This window comes from Odocoileus virginianus, chromosome 22 (assembly GCF_023699985.2).
Source record: "Odocoileus virginianus isolate 20LAN1187 ecotype Illinois chromosome 22, Ovbor_1.2, whole genome shotgun sequence".
NCBI lineage: Eukaryota > Metazoa > Chordata > Mammalia > Artiodactyla > Cervidae > Odocoileus > Odocoileus virginianus.
The window spans coordinates 35,280,873-35,297,382 of NC_069695.1; the positions used below are offsets into that span (position 1 = coordinate 35,280,873).

The window sequence follows — 16,510 nt, forward strand, 5'->3', positions numbered from 1 at the left end:
CAGTATACCCTAGAAATTATATGAATGTAATCCATTTGAAGATCCTGCAAGATATTTCTGGCTTTCTTCATTTTACATGAAAGGAAACTCAGGATTTGAGAGTAAACAAGCCCATCTCTTTAGCACAGAGGCAATGGAAAAGGATGCTTAGTCACCTTCCAGATGCCTTAGAGAGTTGACTCATTGCCTCTGTGTTTTGGGGCTGGGAGGCGAGGCCCCCACAGTTCACAGCGGAGGGCAGAGAGTGAAGTGAGATGACAAACAGCATTCTCCCATCGCTGCCTCTTCTAGTATTGTATGTACTGCGAGGGTGTTTCCCTTCCTGCCAAAGTTTATCTGTAAGCCAGGTATTTGGAATCTTGAGCCTCTTTTTCAAAGATATTATGGACTTAGCCCTCTATTCCATGTCCACCTTGCCCCGCTCCCAGGCCAGCCCACAAATATCCTTTCAACCTTTGCCTTTGTTATTGTTTAGCCACTCAGTCATGTCCAACTCTTCTGCGACCCCTTGGACTGTAGCGCAGCAGACTCCTCTGTCCACGGGATTTCCCAGGCAAGAATAAGGGAGCTGGTTGCCATTTCCTTCTCCAGGCGATCTTCCCCACCCAGGGATCAAACACAAGTCTCCTGCACTGGCAGGCAGATTCTTTACCACTGAGCCACCAGAGAAGCCCCAGTTTGAACCCTTAATGTGATGGAAATCTCATAATAATCTTTCTCAACCATAGAGAAATATGGTCTAAGTTCCAAGTCAGGGTACTTGGCATACATCTTCTGCCCATGCCTTGGCAGCAGGAGCAAGAATCCTCAGCCCTTTTCAACCCCCTGAGGACATTCAGTGCACAGGGTTCCCATTCCCAAGAGGTACCTGAAATAGTTGGGGGAGTTCAGGGAGCCCTGCTGGGAGGTGGAGGCTGAGGTGCTGGAGGTCAGAATTTGATGCGCTTCAGCCACCAGGTAATGGCTGCAGCATCAGTAGCAGCTGCTGGGAAGGCACAGCTCTGGTGGGAAAACCAGATTTTTCATCTGTGAAGGCAATACTTAAGTAGGGTGATCACATATGCTGCCGGTTTACCTGCGACCATCCCAGTTTGTGCCAGGTCACCCAGTCATTTTTTTAAGTTTTTTTTTTTTTTTGATGTGGACCATTTTTTAAACTTTGATTGAATTTGCTACAATATTGCTTCTGGTTCGTTTTGGTTTTTTGGCTGTGAGACATGTAGGATCTTAGATCCCCTACCAAGGATTGAACCCGCACCCCCTGCATTGGAAGGCAAAGTCTTAACCACTGGGCCACCAGAGAAGTCATTCTTGTTACTAATACCACCCCTGTCACTTGTAAAATTTTCCCAGTTTGAACAATAAATTGTATGAATCCCCATCAGTTGCCATGTCTTCATACATCAAAGGCTATTGCCTTGAACACAAAGTTTTTTTTTTTTTTTTTCAGGAAATGAACCAAAGCACTTCTGAAAAGAAGTCTTAGAAGTTTTCTTGCTGTAGAATTTCAATGGGAATGATAAACAGCATAAAAAGTTGGGGAAAAGGAGAGTTTTGAATTTTTTTTCCGTTATCATTCTTTCCTAAGGCTCGAGAAGAAATTTAAGGAATGACTTACTAGTAGCAGCAGATTCCATCACTAACACCATGTCCTCCCTCGTGAAAGAGTTGAATTCCGGTAAGTCCCTGGTCCCCTCTTGTCTGTCTGCTCATTGCAGAAGGACCCATAACTTCTGTTAGGGATCTGCTCATAGAATGCTTAGGTGCAATCTTTTTAGCTGAAAACTCTGTATTCTTATCTTAAGATGTTTATTGTCTGAGTGAGAAATGTGAGACCATCTTGAGTTTAATAATTAAAACTTTGTGTGTAAACTTTTAAGAAAGGCCTCTGGAGATTTCAGAATGATCTTTAAACCTTATTTGTTGTTGTTAGTCTCTACATCTTATCCAACTCTGCGACCCCATGGACTGTAGCACGCTGGGCTTCTCTGTCATCCACTATCTCCCAGAGTTTGCTCAAATTCATGTCCATTGAATTGGTGATGCTATCTAACCATCTCATCCTCTGCCACCCCCTTCTCTTTTTGCCTTCAGTCTTTCCCAACATCAGGGTCTGTTCTTAACTTTACTTATTACTCCAAAAATAGCTAATAACTCAGAATTGTATAAAGAAGAAAATAACATTTACTGTAAGCTAAACTACTCTGGTTTAACTATTCATTTAATGTTTAATATTTAGGTTGATTCCAGTTATTTACAATTAAAAACAACTTTCCTGTTTAAAAGAGATCTTCTCATTGTCAAGTATATAAAGATTTTTTAAAGATCTATGTGACATTTTGTTGGGATATTAGATTTTTTAGTACTGTTTATATTTTGCTGATGAAAAGATTATAAATACATGCTCAATGCAGAAAGTTTGAAAAATGCAGAAAAGAACAAAGAAAAATATTAAAATTGACTTGTAAATCCAGAATCCCATGTGTATGCCTGTGGCTGATTCATGTTGATGTATGGCAGAAACCATCACTATACTGTGATTATCTTCCAATTAAAAATAAAATTTTTTAAAAATTCAGAATTCCAAGTTAGCCACTGTTATATATATCATGACCCAATGTGACATGACGCTGAACTTATTTTATAAGGTCAAATGTCTTATTTACTAATTTAGACTCTGTTAATTTGGAATGCATGGCTATTTGAATGAAGCTAAACTGAAATTTGGGCTTCTTAAGTGGCTCAGTGGTAAAGAATCTGCCCGCCAATGCAGGAGACAAGGATTTGATCCCTGGGAGAGGAAGATGCCCTGGAGAAGGAAATGGCAACCTACTCCAGTATTCTTGCCTGGGAAATCCCATGGACAGAGGAGCCTGGTGGGCTATAGTCCATAGGGTCACAAAAGAGCTGGACATGAATTAGCGGCTAAACAACAAACTGAAATTCACCTTGGCAATATCACCAAAGAAAGATCTTCCCAGAAAATATATAGCATAAAATTGCAGTACTCTTTATTCTAATAATACTACAGAGTTTTAAAAAACTTAACAGTGTTAATATACAAATAAATATCTTGCTAGTTAGGAATACATTTCATCTATTCATGAAAGCCCTACTAGCCATACGACTGTTTTTCAGGACTGTGGTCATGTAGTTGAGATTACAAAAACTGTAAAACTTAAACTTCAACGTTAATAAAACATCTGGATTTAAATTTCTGAAAGTATAATTAGAGTTAAAATAATGAAAATTGTTGCTATTATTTTAGGTTAAGATTACCAGATAGGATAAAAATGACAGTAATTAATATATATATCATGGTTAGTGGCATATACCCACTGCCCTAGCAAATGATGAATAAAATGAATACATTCTCATTGTGGACGTTTCAGAGTACTATTAGTTTATACTCTTACAGTACTTTGAAATATTAAGTGAATGTAGTATTTTAGGTTTGTTTATCTTAAGTTAAAGTAGACTTTCCCTAATAGCTTATGGAAACCCCAAACAAGCCTTTTGGCCAACCCAATAATATTAAGCAAAAGTAACAACGGTTTTAATGAAGAGGAGGGAAAACAGAATGCTTGGGGAATTGTCAGTTATTAAGACAAAAATTCCTTATATATTATTGAAATTTTAAAAAGACAGTGTGTGTGTGTGTGTGTGTGTTAGTTGCTCAGCCATGTCCAACTCCTTGCATCCCCATGGACGGTAGCCCACCAGACTCCTGTGTCCATGGAATTCTCCAAGCAAGAATACTAGAGTGTGTTGCCATTCCCTTCTTCAGGGTATCTTCCTGACCCAGGGATCAAACTCAGATTTCCCACATTTAAGTCATATTCTTTACCATTTGAGCCACCAGGGAAGCCCCAAAAGACAATACTGTATTCTAAATGATCTTATGGCTCAGTTCAGTTCTGTCGCTCAGTCGTGTCCAACTCTTTGCGACCCCATGGACTGCAGCACACCAGGCCTCCCTGTCTATCACCAACTCCCAGAGTTGACTCAAACTTGTGCCTATTAAGTCAGTGATGCCATCCAACCATCTCATCCTCTGCCATCCCCTTCTCCTCCCACCTTCAATCTTTCCCAGCATCGGGGTCTTTTCAAATGAGTCAGTTCTTTGCATCAGGTGGCCAAAGTATTGGAGTTTCAGCATCAACATCAGTCCTTCCAATGAATATTCAGGACTGATTTCCTTTAGGATGGACTGGTTGGATCTCCTTGCAGTCCAAGGGACTCTTAAGAGTCTTCCTGACCTTATGGCAATTCATGTCAATATCAATTCTCATTTTGAAAAAACAATGAACACTTACTTGACTTGTGTACAGTAGCTGGTCAGTGTTTTACACAGCACAGGTTAGTTTATGTTAAACCTAGCCCTTTATTGGCTGATCATAATAAAATCTAAGACATTCTTTACTTTCTTCAATTGTACCTAATAGAGGTGGGGAGTGAAACTGATAGTAACGTGGATTCTGAATTTGCACGGACTCAGTTTGAAGATCTGGTCCCATCACCAACCTCTGAAAAAGCTTTTCTAGCACAAATCCATGCCCGGAAACCTGTGTACCTTCACGGTGGAGCTACCCCAAGCACCATGCGTGGGGACATGTGAGTATCTTCTGCCTGGGGGTGTTTTTTCAGTAACAGAACACTCTGCAGGGAGCATAGGAAAATAAATACATGGTTGCTTAGTTTTTCATTTTGGAAAGGAATGATGCAGTTTCCTTTTCTGCCAGAAAAGGTAGAAGGGTGTGGATGTGCTAAGTCACTTCAGTCATGTCCGAATCTATGCGACCCTATGGCCTGCAGCCCGCCAGGCTCCTTTGTCCATGGGATTCTCCAGGGAAGAGTACTGGAGTGGGTTGCCATGCCCTCCTCCAGGAGATCTTCCTGTCCCGGGATCAAACCCACGTCTCTTGTGTCTCCTGCATTGGCAGATGGGTTCTTTACCACTAGCGCCCCCTGGGAAGCCCAGGTAGTAGGGTGCTTTGTTTCAATTTCTCATTGTGACTTTCCCTCCTAACAATTTCCAGAGTATCAGTAACCTATTGAGATCCTGGCCTGCCCAAGACACTTAACCAGTTAGATACAAAATAGTGTGAAAAATCACTCCCAGCGTCCCAGGACTCATAGACTAGTTCAGAAGATAAATCATCCCGTCTTCCAAATTTACTAGATTCACTCTTAAGGGCCCCGGTGATACTAGAGAGGCCTCTGTTCAAAGTGAGTGTAAACATCATCTATGCACTTGTGATTTGAATAACTAAATGTATAAAAATCTCATTATAAAGAAGTCCAATTTGCTTGACTTGTTGAATATGTATAAATCTGACCTTCAAAAGACATTTAGCAAAGATTTTCACCCAATTAGGTTTCTGTAGCTTGACAGAAGCCAGTAGAATCAGTGACATTCCCTACTAGACTGTGACCTTGCATCAGCTCAAAGTAGTCAGGCAGAAAAAGTTAAAGCTAAGAAACAAAGGCGAAGCAAGAACAGAACTGCAGAGCCCCGCTTGGGAGGGAAAAGCATAAAATTAAGAAAGTTAAGTAAGTGGAGTTCTGAGAAATATGGACAGGGGCTCACCCAGAAGCTGGAAAAGGGAGTTGATAAGCAGTTTTTTTAAAAGCTACAGAAGGGAGGTGATGTTTAACATGAGAACTGCAGACTAGTCTACAGAAATAAACTGTCTGTTTTAAAGACCCAAAGAAGAAACTAACCAGAGGCCTTTCTGGTGTTTTGACTCCCCATCCAAGGAGTGAGTAAAAAACCAGTAATAACGGGAAATTAAAAATAGACATGGTTTGAAAGCCAGCTGTGAACAGGCAGAGAGCATAATATCAAAACAAAACAGTTATAATTTTATGTGGCAGGAGGCTGCTGCTTTTAATTGTAGTTTGCTTTCTTGTCCTTCCCTCTGTAATTTAGAATTATTTGATTTGTTTGTTATTCAGACTGGTGAACTGTGATCAGTTCAGTCTGGTAAATAACATTAGCTATGTGATTTTTTATAATTGAGCATTTACATGGTGGTGACCTAAAACTTTCTTGATCCAGTTGCAAGATCCAAGACTGTAGCTAAAGCCACCCCATCTACTGTCCCTGGCAGACTGGTGGCAGGACCGACTACCAACAGGGCTGTGGGGGTTGGGAAGGGAAAGTTTACAGAGGCCTTGCAGACCTATTTAGGCTGGCCCCAAACCTCTAAAAATAACAAGAACATGTCGTACAGATATAAATAAACATGAACATTGGCATTTACATTCCAACCCAGAAACTTCTACTTGACCACTCTTTTTCATTTTAGGGGATGTTTTAATATCTGTACTATCTAAGCATGTACTGTGTTTTAGCCCAAGAATATTTTAGTCATATGATTTAGGTAGTGAATTTATATTCAGTCCCAGGAAGAACTTTATATATACTTGGATGAATAGATGGAGAGTCACATATTAGTGAATGAGACCATTCTTATCCATTTGTTTCATGGTGGAATTGGGCAATTTAAATGGATTTCTTAAAGTCAGAGATAGGATACATCTTTAAGATCAAGAGCTGTGGGTTAGAATATTAGTCTTCCTGACATTGACTGATATTCTGAGCCTTGATTCTACCATAAAAATACAGCACATGGGTGCATGAGCCTATATACATGCAGAACACAAAGAGGATTAAATTGCGAACAAATATCCTTAGACATTATTTCACTAGAGGGCTCACTTCCCTTATAGAAAGTGTTCTTGGACTCCATTTTTTTAAGCCCCCAAATTGGGAAAACGGTATCCTCTCAAAAGATAAGTCTGCCTTTTTTTAAAGAATGACAAACATTTAAAGGGCAACTCATTCCAGTAAACTCTAGGAAAACAGGTGACAAGGGTCACCAGACCACCGTAGGAAAACTGCCTATGAGAACACCTTGATCATATATTCCTCCAAACTTCCAAAGCGTCTTTCAAGTTTTTTTCATCATGTCAAAGAAGATCCTGAATTGAAGTAAACTTGAAGCAAAGAAGTGAATTAGAGACAAAATAAATGTGCACCCAGAACTACAGGTAATACAGGAATTCCACTCATATTTGCCTTTTAAGATTTGCTCCAAAATGCCCTCTGTGGTTGACTCCCAGGGTGACAGAAGATGGGGACCCCTACGTGCGGCCAGAGGATGAGAACTATGAAGATGACTCTGTCCGGCAGCTGGAGAACGAGCTGAAGATGGAGGAATACCTGAAACAGAAGCTACAGGACGAAGCCTACCAGGTACCGCGAACCCACCCCACTTCGGCCCCCGCCCCTCGGTGACCGGATCTTTTACATTATTCCAAAACTTGGTGCCTTCTCCTTCCTTCCACCCTCCATTTCTGGAATATTCAGACAGGACTCCTTAGTCCATGAATTCTAAGACAGGGAAAGGTTTAATGCTTCTTAAAGCTGTCACTCACTATGTATTCCTATAAATTCTGAGCTGGAAAATGAAAAGAGGCCTTCCATAGTGATGAATAGTTCATGACCCTCCAAGATCATTAGGAAAACACTTTTTAAGAAAAGATACAGTTGGCTCTCCGTATCAGCAGATTCAGAATCTGTGGATACTGAGGTTCAACTGAAAGGGACTTTGAGTATCCATGGATGGGGGATTCATCTGTGGGATGGGGGTATCCTGGTACCAGTCCCCCATGAATACTCTGGGATTCTATGCCCTTGGATGGGCCACAGGGTACAATGAAATTGACTAAGTATACCTCTGTCCTTGAATCACTTGTCTCAACTTCCCTCCCTGCCTGCCTCATATCAAATGTTAAGAAGTCAAAGAGTGACAAACCTCAGCTAGAAATGTTGGGGGAACTGTAGGCCCCCACTCAACAGGGTGTGGTTGGACAGATTGTCATATATCCTGGATAGCATGTTAATCCATCTGAGAATTCACCTGATATAACACGTGCAATGGAGAATAATATTATCCTTACAGGGATGCATTTTCCCCATGGAGATTTTTCTACTGCCCTGTTTATTTACCTTGTATGTTTCCCTTCCCTGTGCCTTGCTGGAGTTCTGGGAGGACAGGGGTTTGGATGGTTGAGACCTACTGCCCCGCCCCAGGCCCCAGTGGGTTATTTTACCGGGTCAGGCTTTCTGTCCAATATCCAGATAAGTTTTTTCCACCATCTTAGGAGCAGTAGCTCTCCCTTACTCTGTTATTGGAAGAAAGAAAAGCAGATAAAATAAGTTTTCTACTCCTCATACATCTGTAGATTGCTTGGAAATATTTTCCTAAGAAGAATAAAGCAAAAGGGAAGTCTACCAACCCCACCTTGACAATATAAAATGGAAGTTTTGCCTATTTGGAATGTTCCAAAACAGTTGTGTTTCAGAATAACTCCAATGTAGGCCTAGGTAAACAAACAGTGACCAGATATGTAAAACTGTACTTGAATCCTGCATAATCAGACTTGCCTCGAGTGCACGCCAGGGAGGACGTTTTTCTTCACAACTTCTATGGCCTGTCCACAGGAGGAAATTAGTCTGCATAAAGCCCCTGGGTGTCTCTGGGAACTCTGAGAGGTGGCATTCCTACATATATCTACTTTTGGCCCTGCTGTGCAGAAGGAGAGAGAGAGGTGGTTAAATAATCAATATTCTGGTTCATGCTGTTAGAGGCACCTATTAGACCTCCCTCTGGGAATCCACATTAGTTTCTGGATTTTGGTGACAACTGTAACTGAAATTCTGATTTTTTTTAAAAAGAAGGAGTCATTTCATAGAAGGTATTAAATTTTTATTTATTTCAATGAACTAGAGGTTTAACCTGATACAAGCAAAATGAAAGGAAATTCTATTAACAGCATCAGCTTCCATTGGAGTTCCTGCCATCTCTGGTAGATTTTAAGCTCCTTCTTTATCCTTTCTTCTCTCTTCTTCTCTCTTTTCCTCACCACAACCAGTGACTTCAAAGAAAAGACCAAGAAAAGGGTGAAGAGATTGTAACAGGTCCATGTGTTATATGCCCTGGAGAAGGTTGAAGTGGTTTTTCCTTGACTGCTCTATGAGTTGTTGGATGGGTCAGAAGGTTACTTTCATTCCCTGGATTCTCTCTGTCTGTCTACCTATCTTTCTGCATGGCTTCCAACCAAATAATTCACCAGCTTGACCGCATCACAGACTTTACATGTCACCTTTCTTGTTTGTGTCCTTTGTCACCCACAGGTCAGCTTGCAAGGTTGAATGCAATATCCTTTTATCACTCTCCTCTCAAGTAAGTATCCACTTATTTAGGAGGAAATGTGGTCACTGTAAAGTGGATTCTGATCACTTGTAACCTACATGCACAATCACTGTCTCTTAGGTTTTTTCTATGGTAAACTATCCTCTTTCCCTGCTGATAGCAAAGAATCATCCTGGGCCGTGAAACATATCATTCTAGTCCAGTGGTGATTTAGCAGACAACCTTGGGAGTTCACTTTTTACTCTTTGAATTAGGAAAACTGGCAGAGGAATTTCTATAACCCAAAGATGCCCCAGAAATGTCCGGCTATAAAGCCAATTTGCTGATCCATAACTGCATCCAAGTTTTCAATCTCTCTGGCACTTGAGAGAGAAAAATTCAAGCTTGCTCAGCACTTGCAGAAATGAGTCAGCTCCTTAGTCCTGTTATACTTAGGGCCCAAAAGATCAAAGTGTGTGCCTTAACCAGTGAAATCAAGAACATTAATTACTAAAGAAAACAAAAAGCATAGAGGGAAGCTTCCACAGCCTCATGTTTTTGGAACAGCTAATTCACACCCATCATGGAATTCAGCAAGATATAAATTAATTTAAAATACCTTTCCTGTGGCTTGTGATCCCCCACCTTAAGAGATTTACCTAAATACATGGGAAATTCTCAGTAGTTTTGTTTTTTGCTTTTTTTTAATTTAAAGGGACTAGCATTTGATTGGCAAGGACCACTTGACTACAGTGGTCTGAAGCTTAGGGTCTAGACTCTAACAGACTGATTTCAAAAATGAGTTCCATCAAATCCTAGCAGCATAATCTTTGAAAAATTGCTTAGACCTCTATGAGCCTTTGTTTCCACTGTACAACATGTATCATAATACCTACCTCATAGAGGAGGTGTACTCCCTGGGATACACCGAGTTACAGCTTAACTGGTGGCAGACACACTATCGTTTCATTCTGAGCACACACATACATGCCTAGCCCTGTGCTCAGTGCTTTACAAGCAGCTCAGTCCCTGGGAGTGACAATAATTATTATGTGAGTGTATGAGAACCCCCAAGACTCAGAACTAGCTTGCTCTCTCTACTTACGTGAATAAGGTTGGGATTTGGCTTTGTGCTACGATTTGACACACCTTCAGCTACACTGTCCCATGAGTCTGATGGTTTCTCTGGCTCCAGCTTATGGCCATTTAGATGTCCCACATTACAGTTCAAAGCTAATACACCTCTCACGGTCATGACTGCAGAAGACCAAGGACTTGTAACTATTTTAGTTCTTCAGTCTATTCCCACCCATGGAATCTCGTAAATCTTAAGTGCAGTTGAGGGGAAACTCAACCCTGGCTGCTAAGTTGAAAAAGGAATATATGTCTTCTAAATGATATATCAATTAGTAATGAATACATTCTAGCTGAAACACTGCTGACCTCCTGTCTTGGTCCTCAGGTTAAGATGAAGCAAGTAAAAATCAAGGTGTAATTGTTATTATGAAATATATTTTTTGAGCTGTGAGGCCCTTTTGGTATAAAAGGAAGGATCTTATTGAGTACATTTTAGTCTGTCTCCCTTGGACTTGAGACTACTACTCCACGAGTTCTCCTGATTCATCATGACTACAGTGAAAAAGTTCCCAAGAGCAATTTCTGAAAATATTCACTCCTGTTACTTTCCCAGAGGAGCAAGACGTTTCCTTTCATAGCATTTTCTTTCTCTGAACTCTAGCAATTTGATCATTTTTGTTATGCACATTATTTAAACATCAGTAGGTAGTTCTTATAAAAATATACTTCTTTAAAAACCCTAATAAAATGCCTTTGACATTTTTTATTTAGTTACTAAGTCAGGTCCAATTCTTTTGCCACCCATGGACTGTAGCCTGCCAGGCTCCTCTGTCCATGCGATTTCTCAGGCAAGAATACTGGAGTGGGTTGTCGTTTCCTTCTCCGGGGGGTCTTCTCAACCCTGGGATCAAACCTGTGTCTCCCATGTTGGCAGGTGGATTCTTTACTACTGAGCCACAATGGGAGCCCCAGCCCTGGACATAAACCAAGATAAAAAGCAGTATTTGGTTCTTGTCCATAAACGCCAAAGATTTTAATCTTCAAATTTTATTTCCAATAAAACTTAAAACAGTTGTGACCTCTGCTACTGACTGCATCCTTACTTACCTAGCTGGCCTTCCACAGGATTCTAAATATAAACCAGCCTGTCACCAAATCACCAAGTCAGACAAAATTAATTTAAGATCTGATGGAGCACTGCAGGAACTAGTAGCTTTTTATCCTTGCAGCTAGTTCTGCTGCTGCTGTTGCTGCTAAGTCACTTCAGTCGTGTCTGACTCTGTGCGACCCCATAGACGGCAGCCCACCAGGCTCCCCAGTCCCTGGGATTCTCCAGGCAAGAACACTGGAGTGGGTTACCCTACTGTAATTTTTCTTTATGAAACCAAGAAAGACAGCTGAGATTGTAGAACAGTTATCTGTTGAAATCTATTCACTGGCTATACTGCAAGACTGGAAATTACCCCAAAATATATGCATCTCTTCTGCAAGGGTCCTAAAGTTGATTTAATCAGCTCAAAGTCAATTAGGCATCCACGAAGCAGAGCCCTACGTAACTAAGGGGCAAAAGGTGCAACACCAGAGACATGGAAGACCCATCCTCTGCTCAAGAAAATCCTTAGGCCTCTTTGAAGATAAATATGCACTTACCAACACATTAACAAGAGCTAATGGAGAGAAACCGGTTTTATTGCTTTTCAGCTAGCCACATGGGAAGAAACGGTACACATAAAGCTTAGCACCCAAATTAGAGTCCACCGTGGTTCCACTTTGGCCCACTCAAATCTTAGGTTGGTCCCTTTTCCATCCCTCTGGCCACATGGCCACATGGCCACTCACCTTGGCCAGCCACATCCTAACCTCAGAAATTGGAGGATGGAAGATCACAGGTGGATTTTTTTTTTTGATTAGCATGGCCAAAAAAACCCACAAAATTAGCATGGTATTCTGATGGTGAGTCAGTGCTTTCATGTCCTTGTCCAAAGGACAACACAGATATTTCTGTTTATGTTGCTTGAACCTTCCAGATGCCTTAGGTGCCCACTAGGCAAGAGTCTCAGCATGGAGGATTCTTGTCCTCTCTTCTACCAGAAGGTGCAATAGCCCAGTGGCCCAAGACATTCATTGCTGATTGTCAGAGGAAGAAAGGAGACTGTGTGTGTGTGTATGTGTGTTTCGGGGTGGGGGAAAGGGAGGATTCTAAGCTTCATAACTCTAATTTAGAGAACAGTTTCCATCTTTAAAAAAAAATCACACATTGCTTATTCCCAGGCAAGCTATAGTCAGACAGATGCAAGTAACAGGAGAGCTGGTGATGAAGGACACAGCTGCACCCCCAGAGGAGAAGACGGCAGCCTGGCAGCAGCCTCAGCTCAAGGAACAGAGGACCCACCACATGCAGCCGCTCCCGACAGACCCCCGCCCCCTAAAGACTGTGTTCTGCCGCCAACTATAGTGCAGCTAACTTTTTGTTCTAAGTTTTGTAGTTCATAGACGTGTGTTTTGAGAAGGAAAAAAAGAATAATAAGACTTCTGTTCAAAGCTAACTTATCAGCTACATCTTCTGTAACATGGCTCATCCCTCGAAATGAAAACACAGGCTGAAATCCCACGCTGCTGTTACTCGCAATGGCAGTATTAACAAGCATCTTACCTTTGCACATGATATTGAACCTGGTCAGTTTACAACGACATTACTAATACTGTTTATAGCTAGGAGTTTCATTTCTGAATTCTCTGAGATTTTAGCAAAACAGTTGATTATATACACTGTACATTTTTTTTCCACAGCAACTGGAAAAAAAAGCAACCACTTGCAGTTATTCACTGAGCCTGAAGGATTTGGTTCCCGAGGGTACAGACTCAGAGCCCCAAAGCCAAGAAGGGTCCTTGGCCTGCATGGTCTGCACTTGTCTCCAAGTCTCTGAGAGCAGAGGCTTGAACCAAACCCACCAAGAGAATCCAATCTCTGCGGCTTCTTTCCAACTTGGGGTTGTTTTCTTTCAAGATACTCTTAACCTATCAGCCATAGAATTTAGTGTAAATATTTTTTTTTTCCAAATAGAGATCATATTCCAAAAAAAAAAAAAAAAAGGCAACATTCAAATTATATAGAATCTAGTTTTTAAAATCAGCACAGCTCTTCTTAAAAACTGTGAACTCTGTTTTGAAATACTCGTTACTAAAGCTGTTTATAAACCACAGGTGCCATAAGATCCCCCCAATGGACTCAAGTTATCTCTGCTCTTCCACGGCTGGTTCCTTTCGGTTTAGCTTTAGGGAGCATGTTTCTAACAGCACCGCTCATCCACCAATTCCCCTATCAGGTCGTTTGGAGGCCTTTCAGCTTTAAATGTACAGGCTTAAAGTGCGCTTGCAAACGTTCGCTCTCCTTTTCTTTCTGAATGTGTTTTGCCTTAGCTGGCTACCTGGTGTTCTGCATGCAGCCTCCTGTGGTCACGTAAGAGGAAACAGGCTTTCCTAAGTGGAGCTGGGATTTTGCACTCCATGAAAAGCTGATGTGCAAAAAATGGTCAAGGAAGGGAGAATGAATGACTCTGTTGATGGTCCTTTCTGAGGGCCCTTTTTGGGGAGCACCAAAGACCTCCCTTAGGGATTCTGGGGAAATGAAAAAAATAAGCTTCTACTTGTTTCAAGATTTGATGAAATAAAAATCCTGCAATATAGTAGATACATTATCCTTTAATTGGCAGCTTCTCTGAATTCCTGTTTCTCCTTTAAAAGAAAGAAGAGAACATCATTCTAGAACAGTGGTTCTTGAAATGCCGTCTCTGGACCAGCAGCGCCAGCATCACCTGGGGAATTTATTAGAAATGCAGATTCTTAGGCCCTAACCCCAGCCCTACTGAATCAGAAATTCTGGGGTTGGGGCCCCGTCATCTGTGTTTGAACCTTCCAAGTGATTCTGATGCATGCTGAAGCTGAAGAACCACTGCTTTAGAAGAAAGTTGCGTAATAAAATCTCTGAAAAAGCCTTACTCAGAATAAGCAAGAAAGGTTCTAAGTCATCCTCAAAGTTTGAGCGATTCGATTTTGCTTCCAGGGTTGGCAGAAGACTTCTCCCACCCCACAGAGTCAATAGTTGGTGGGTGCCCCGCTGAGAAGTGACATCCCAACTTCTTCCTTCTTCCTTCCCAGAGGGTTCTCAGATGCTCCCATCTCTGTGTTGGGTCAGACACCACCTCCTTGACTGCCCTCAGGAACAAAATCGCTTGCCTTGGGGTTAGTAAAGCTCTCTGTTAGCATTAGCAAGGAGCACATTCTGCCCCTTGATGTACTTAATCATTTTTCCCTGGAGAGCCAGCCTGACAAATGTCCCTGAGAACAGGCTGACACCAAAGGGACACAACTGCACAGTTCTCAGATTTCTTTGCACAGAGGGATGTTATTGCAGGTTTTGTTAGTGTATCTTAATGTTCATCTCCTTCCCTCTGCCCATCCTCTGTGAACCCATACCTCTCTAGATGGAGCAGGTGGCCACTGGTGCCTCATACTCAGTACTTAAAACCACTACATCCCAGCTACCTACATGGCTGTTGGCTCTGAATCATAGCTGGGCAGTTCTCAGTCTCAGCACCCTGACCCTGCAGGTGGCATTCAGCCACTACCTGGACCGAGCTGACAGATGTTATCATTTTGTGTTTCTGCATCATGTTTGTCTAAGGTTTGGACTGTTCTGTGGGTAACCTTCCCGCATCATAGTGTTCATTGCCAATTCCATCACAGGGTTGTCAATCCCATTGTACGAAGTCATTGCAAGGACTCTGGAAACTGCTGCCAATGACCAATTCCTGACTAACCAGCCACCTTTTCTTTCTCTTAGCTCCACGTCAGCCCTGAGACCAGACTCAAGCACCCCTGTCCTGTAAACGAGACAAAATGGCGTGCGTTATTTTGGGTTTTCGTGTTTTTGGGCGGGTTTCTTTCCTTGGCTCTCCAAATCTACTTTTGGGGCCTGTTCTAAGTGCAAACCCAGCAGGTGTCACCTGTCCTGTCCATTAGGTACAGTTCTGTCTGGCGAGGATTGTTTCTTTCTTGTTCCACGATGAATTGCACATCCATCTCCATTAGAGGTGATGCCCTATTAATGAGCACTGGTCTAACACAGCCAACCCTCCCCCACGGCGCCATGTGAATGGAGGGAGGGAGGAGGGTGAAATCTACTGTAGGGGATTCAGGAATCAGTTGTGGTTGGTCAGGACGGAAGTCGGGGTAAATGTGGTTGGTCAGAGGGAGATGTGCTGGAGATTGGGAAAAATGGATTCTCGAGTGATCTACTCTAAGACAGGGAAGGTTCATTTGTAAGTAGTAATGTGAACTGAACTACATAAGAGTGTGGCCTTTGTTGTGATATACTATGTATTTTCTTATATGCATGAGCCAAACTGTTGCATCATAATTTAGCACTGATGTCTGCTTTTATTTTGATCATCTTTATCCACCCTTATTAGTTCTTGGCTGTTAACTGTAGGTAGACGTTGTAAATCCAGCAGCCTTTGGTTGCTGCAGTCACCTTGGTTCGATTCCGCACAAACAACTACACCATGTCCTCAGAAGAAAGGGCATTTTTACCTTTGAACCAAAAAGAGGGGAAAAAAAAAATCAGAGGTATCACATCCTGAGGCTAATTAACTCTAAGACATTTTTAATTATGACTACTGTAATTTGATGCCATTTGAAGTAACCGATTCAGAGACACTAAAGATTTCACAACATTCATGGGTATGTAACAAAACTACTATTGTATGGGTTTTTTGTATTGCTGTTAAGTATTGTTTTGTGTGTATGTGTGTGTGTTGGAACCTCCTGGGGACATGTTATATTTTGAAGTGATTAAACTATTTAATTGTGTGTCTATATTTTGGAATGGAATTATTTCTTCATTAAAAAATGTTTTTAAAAACACTATTATCTTGCGTATTTTGTTATTTTGTTTCAATGAATGTTTCCTAAAACAACATGAGGTTAGTCTAAGAAAGACAAGTCAGTGTTTGGAGCATGAAGCTTGGACTGCTGATTGAGGATCAAGCAACTGAGGTCAAATATTTCACCTTTTCCTGCCTTTGAGGATGCAGTTTTTTTAAAAATGAGATACTATTCTGCTGCTCATGGAAAGCCTTGTTGTGATTAAGATCAAAAATCCATACTCCCTCTCCTTTTTTCTCTTCCTCTTCTTTCTTTTCTTTCCCAAATTCCAAATGTTGGGAAAA

The 16,510-nt window shown here is 41.5% G+C and overlaps 1 protein-coding gene across 21 annotated transcripts in view; it reads left to right on the forward strand.

Annotated features, from left to right (window-relative positions):
• DTNA (dystrobrevin alpha) overlaps window positions 1–16,208 on the forward strand; it is a 419,063-nt gene extending 402,855 nt beyond the window's left edge. For 15 of the 21 annotated variants that reach the window (XM_070452810.1, XM_070452805.1, XM_070452802.1 and 12 more), the window contains 4 exons: window positions 1,589–1,678; window positions 4,446–4,614; window positions 7,129–7,261; window positions 15,124–16,208. In XM_070452810.1, coding sequence (XP_070308911.1) covers window positions 1,589–1,678; window positions 4,446–4,614; window positions 7,129–7,261; window positions 15,124–15,264 — 533 coding nt within the window. In that variant the 3' untranslated portion in view covers window positions 15,265–16,208. Of the gene's footprint in view, window positions 1–1,588; window positions 1,679–4,445; window positions 4,615–7,128; window positions 7,262–9,205; window positions 9,255–12,551; window positions 13,965–15,123 lie in introns of those variants that run through there. The other 6 variants (XM_070452814.1, XM_070452818.1, XM_070452820.1 and 3 more) reach the window with 2 other exon arrangements.
• The last annotated feature ends 302 nt before the right edge of the window (window positions 16,209–16,510 follow it).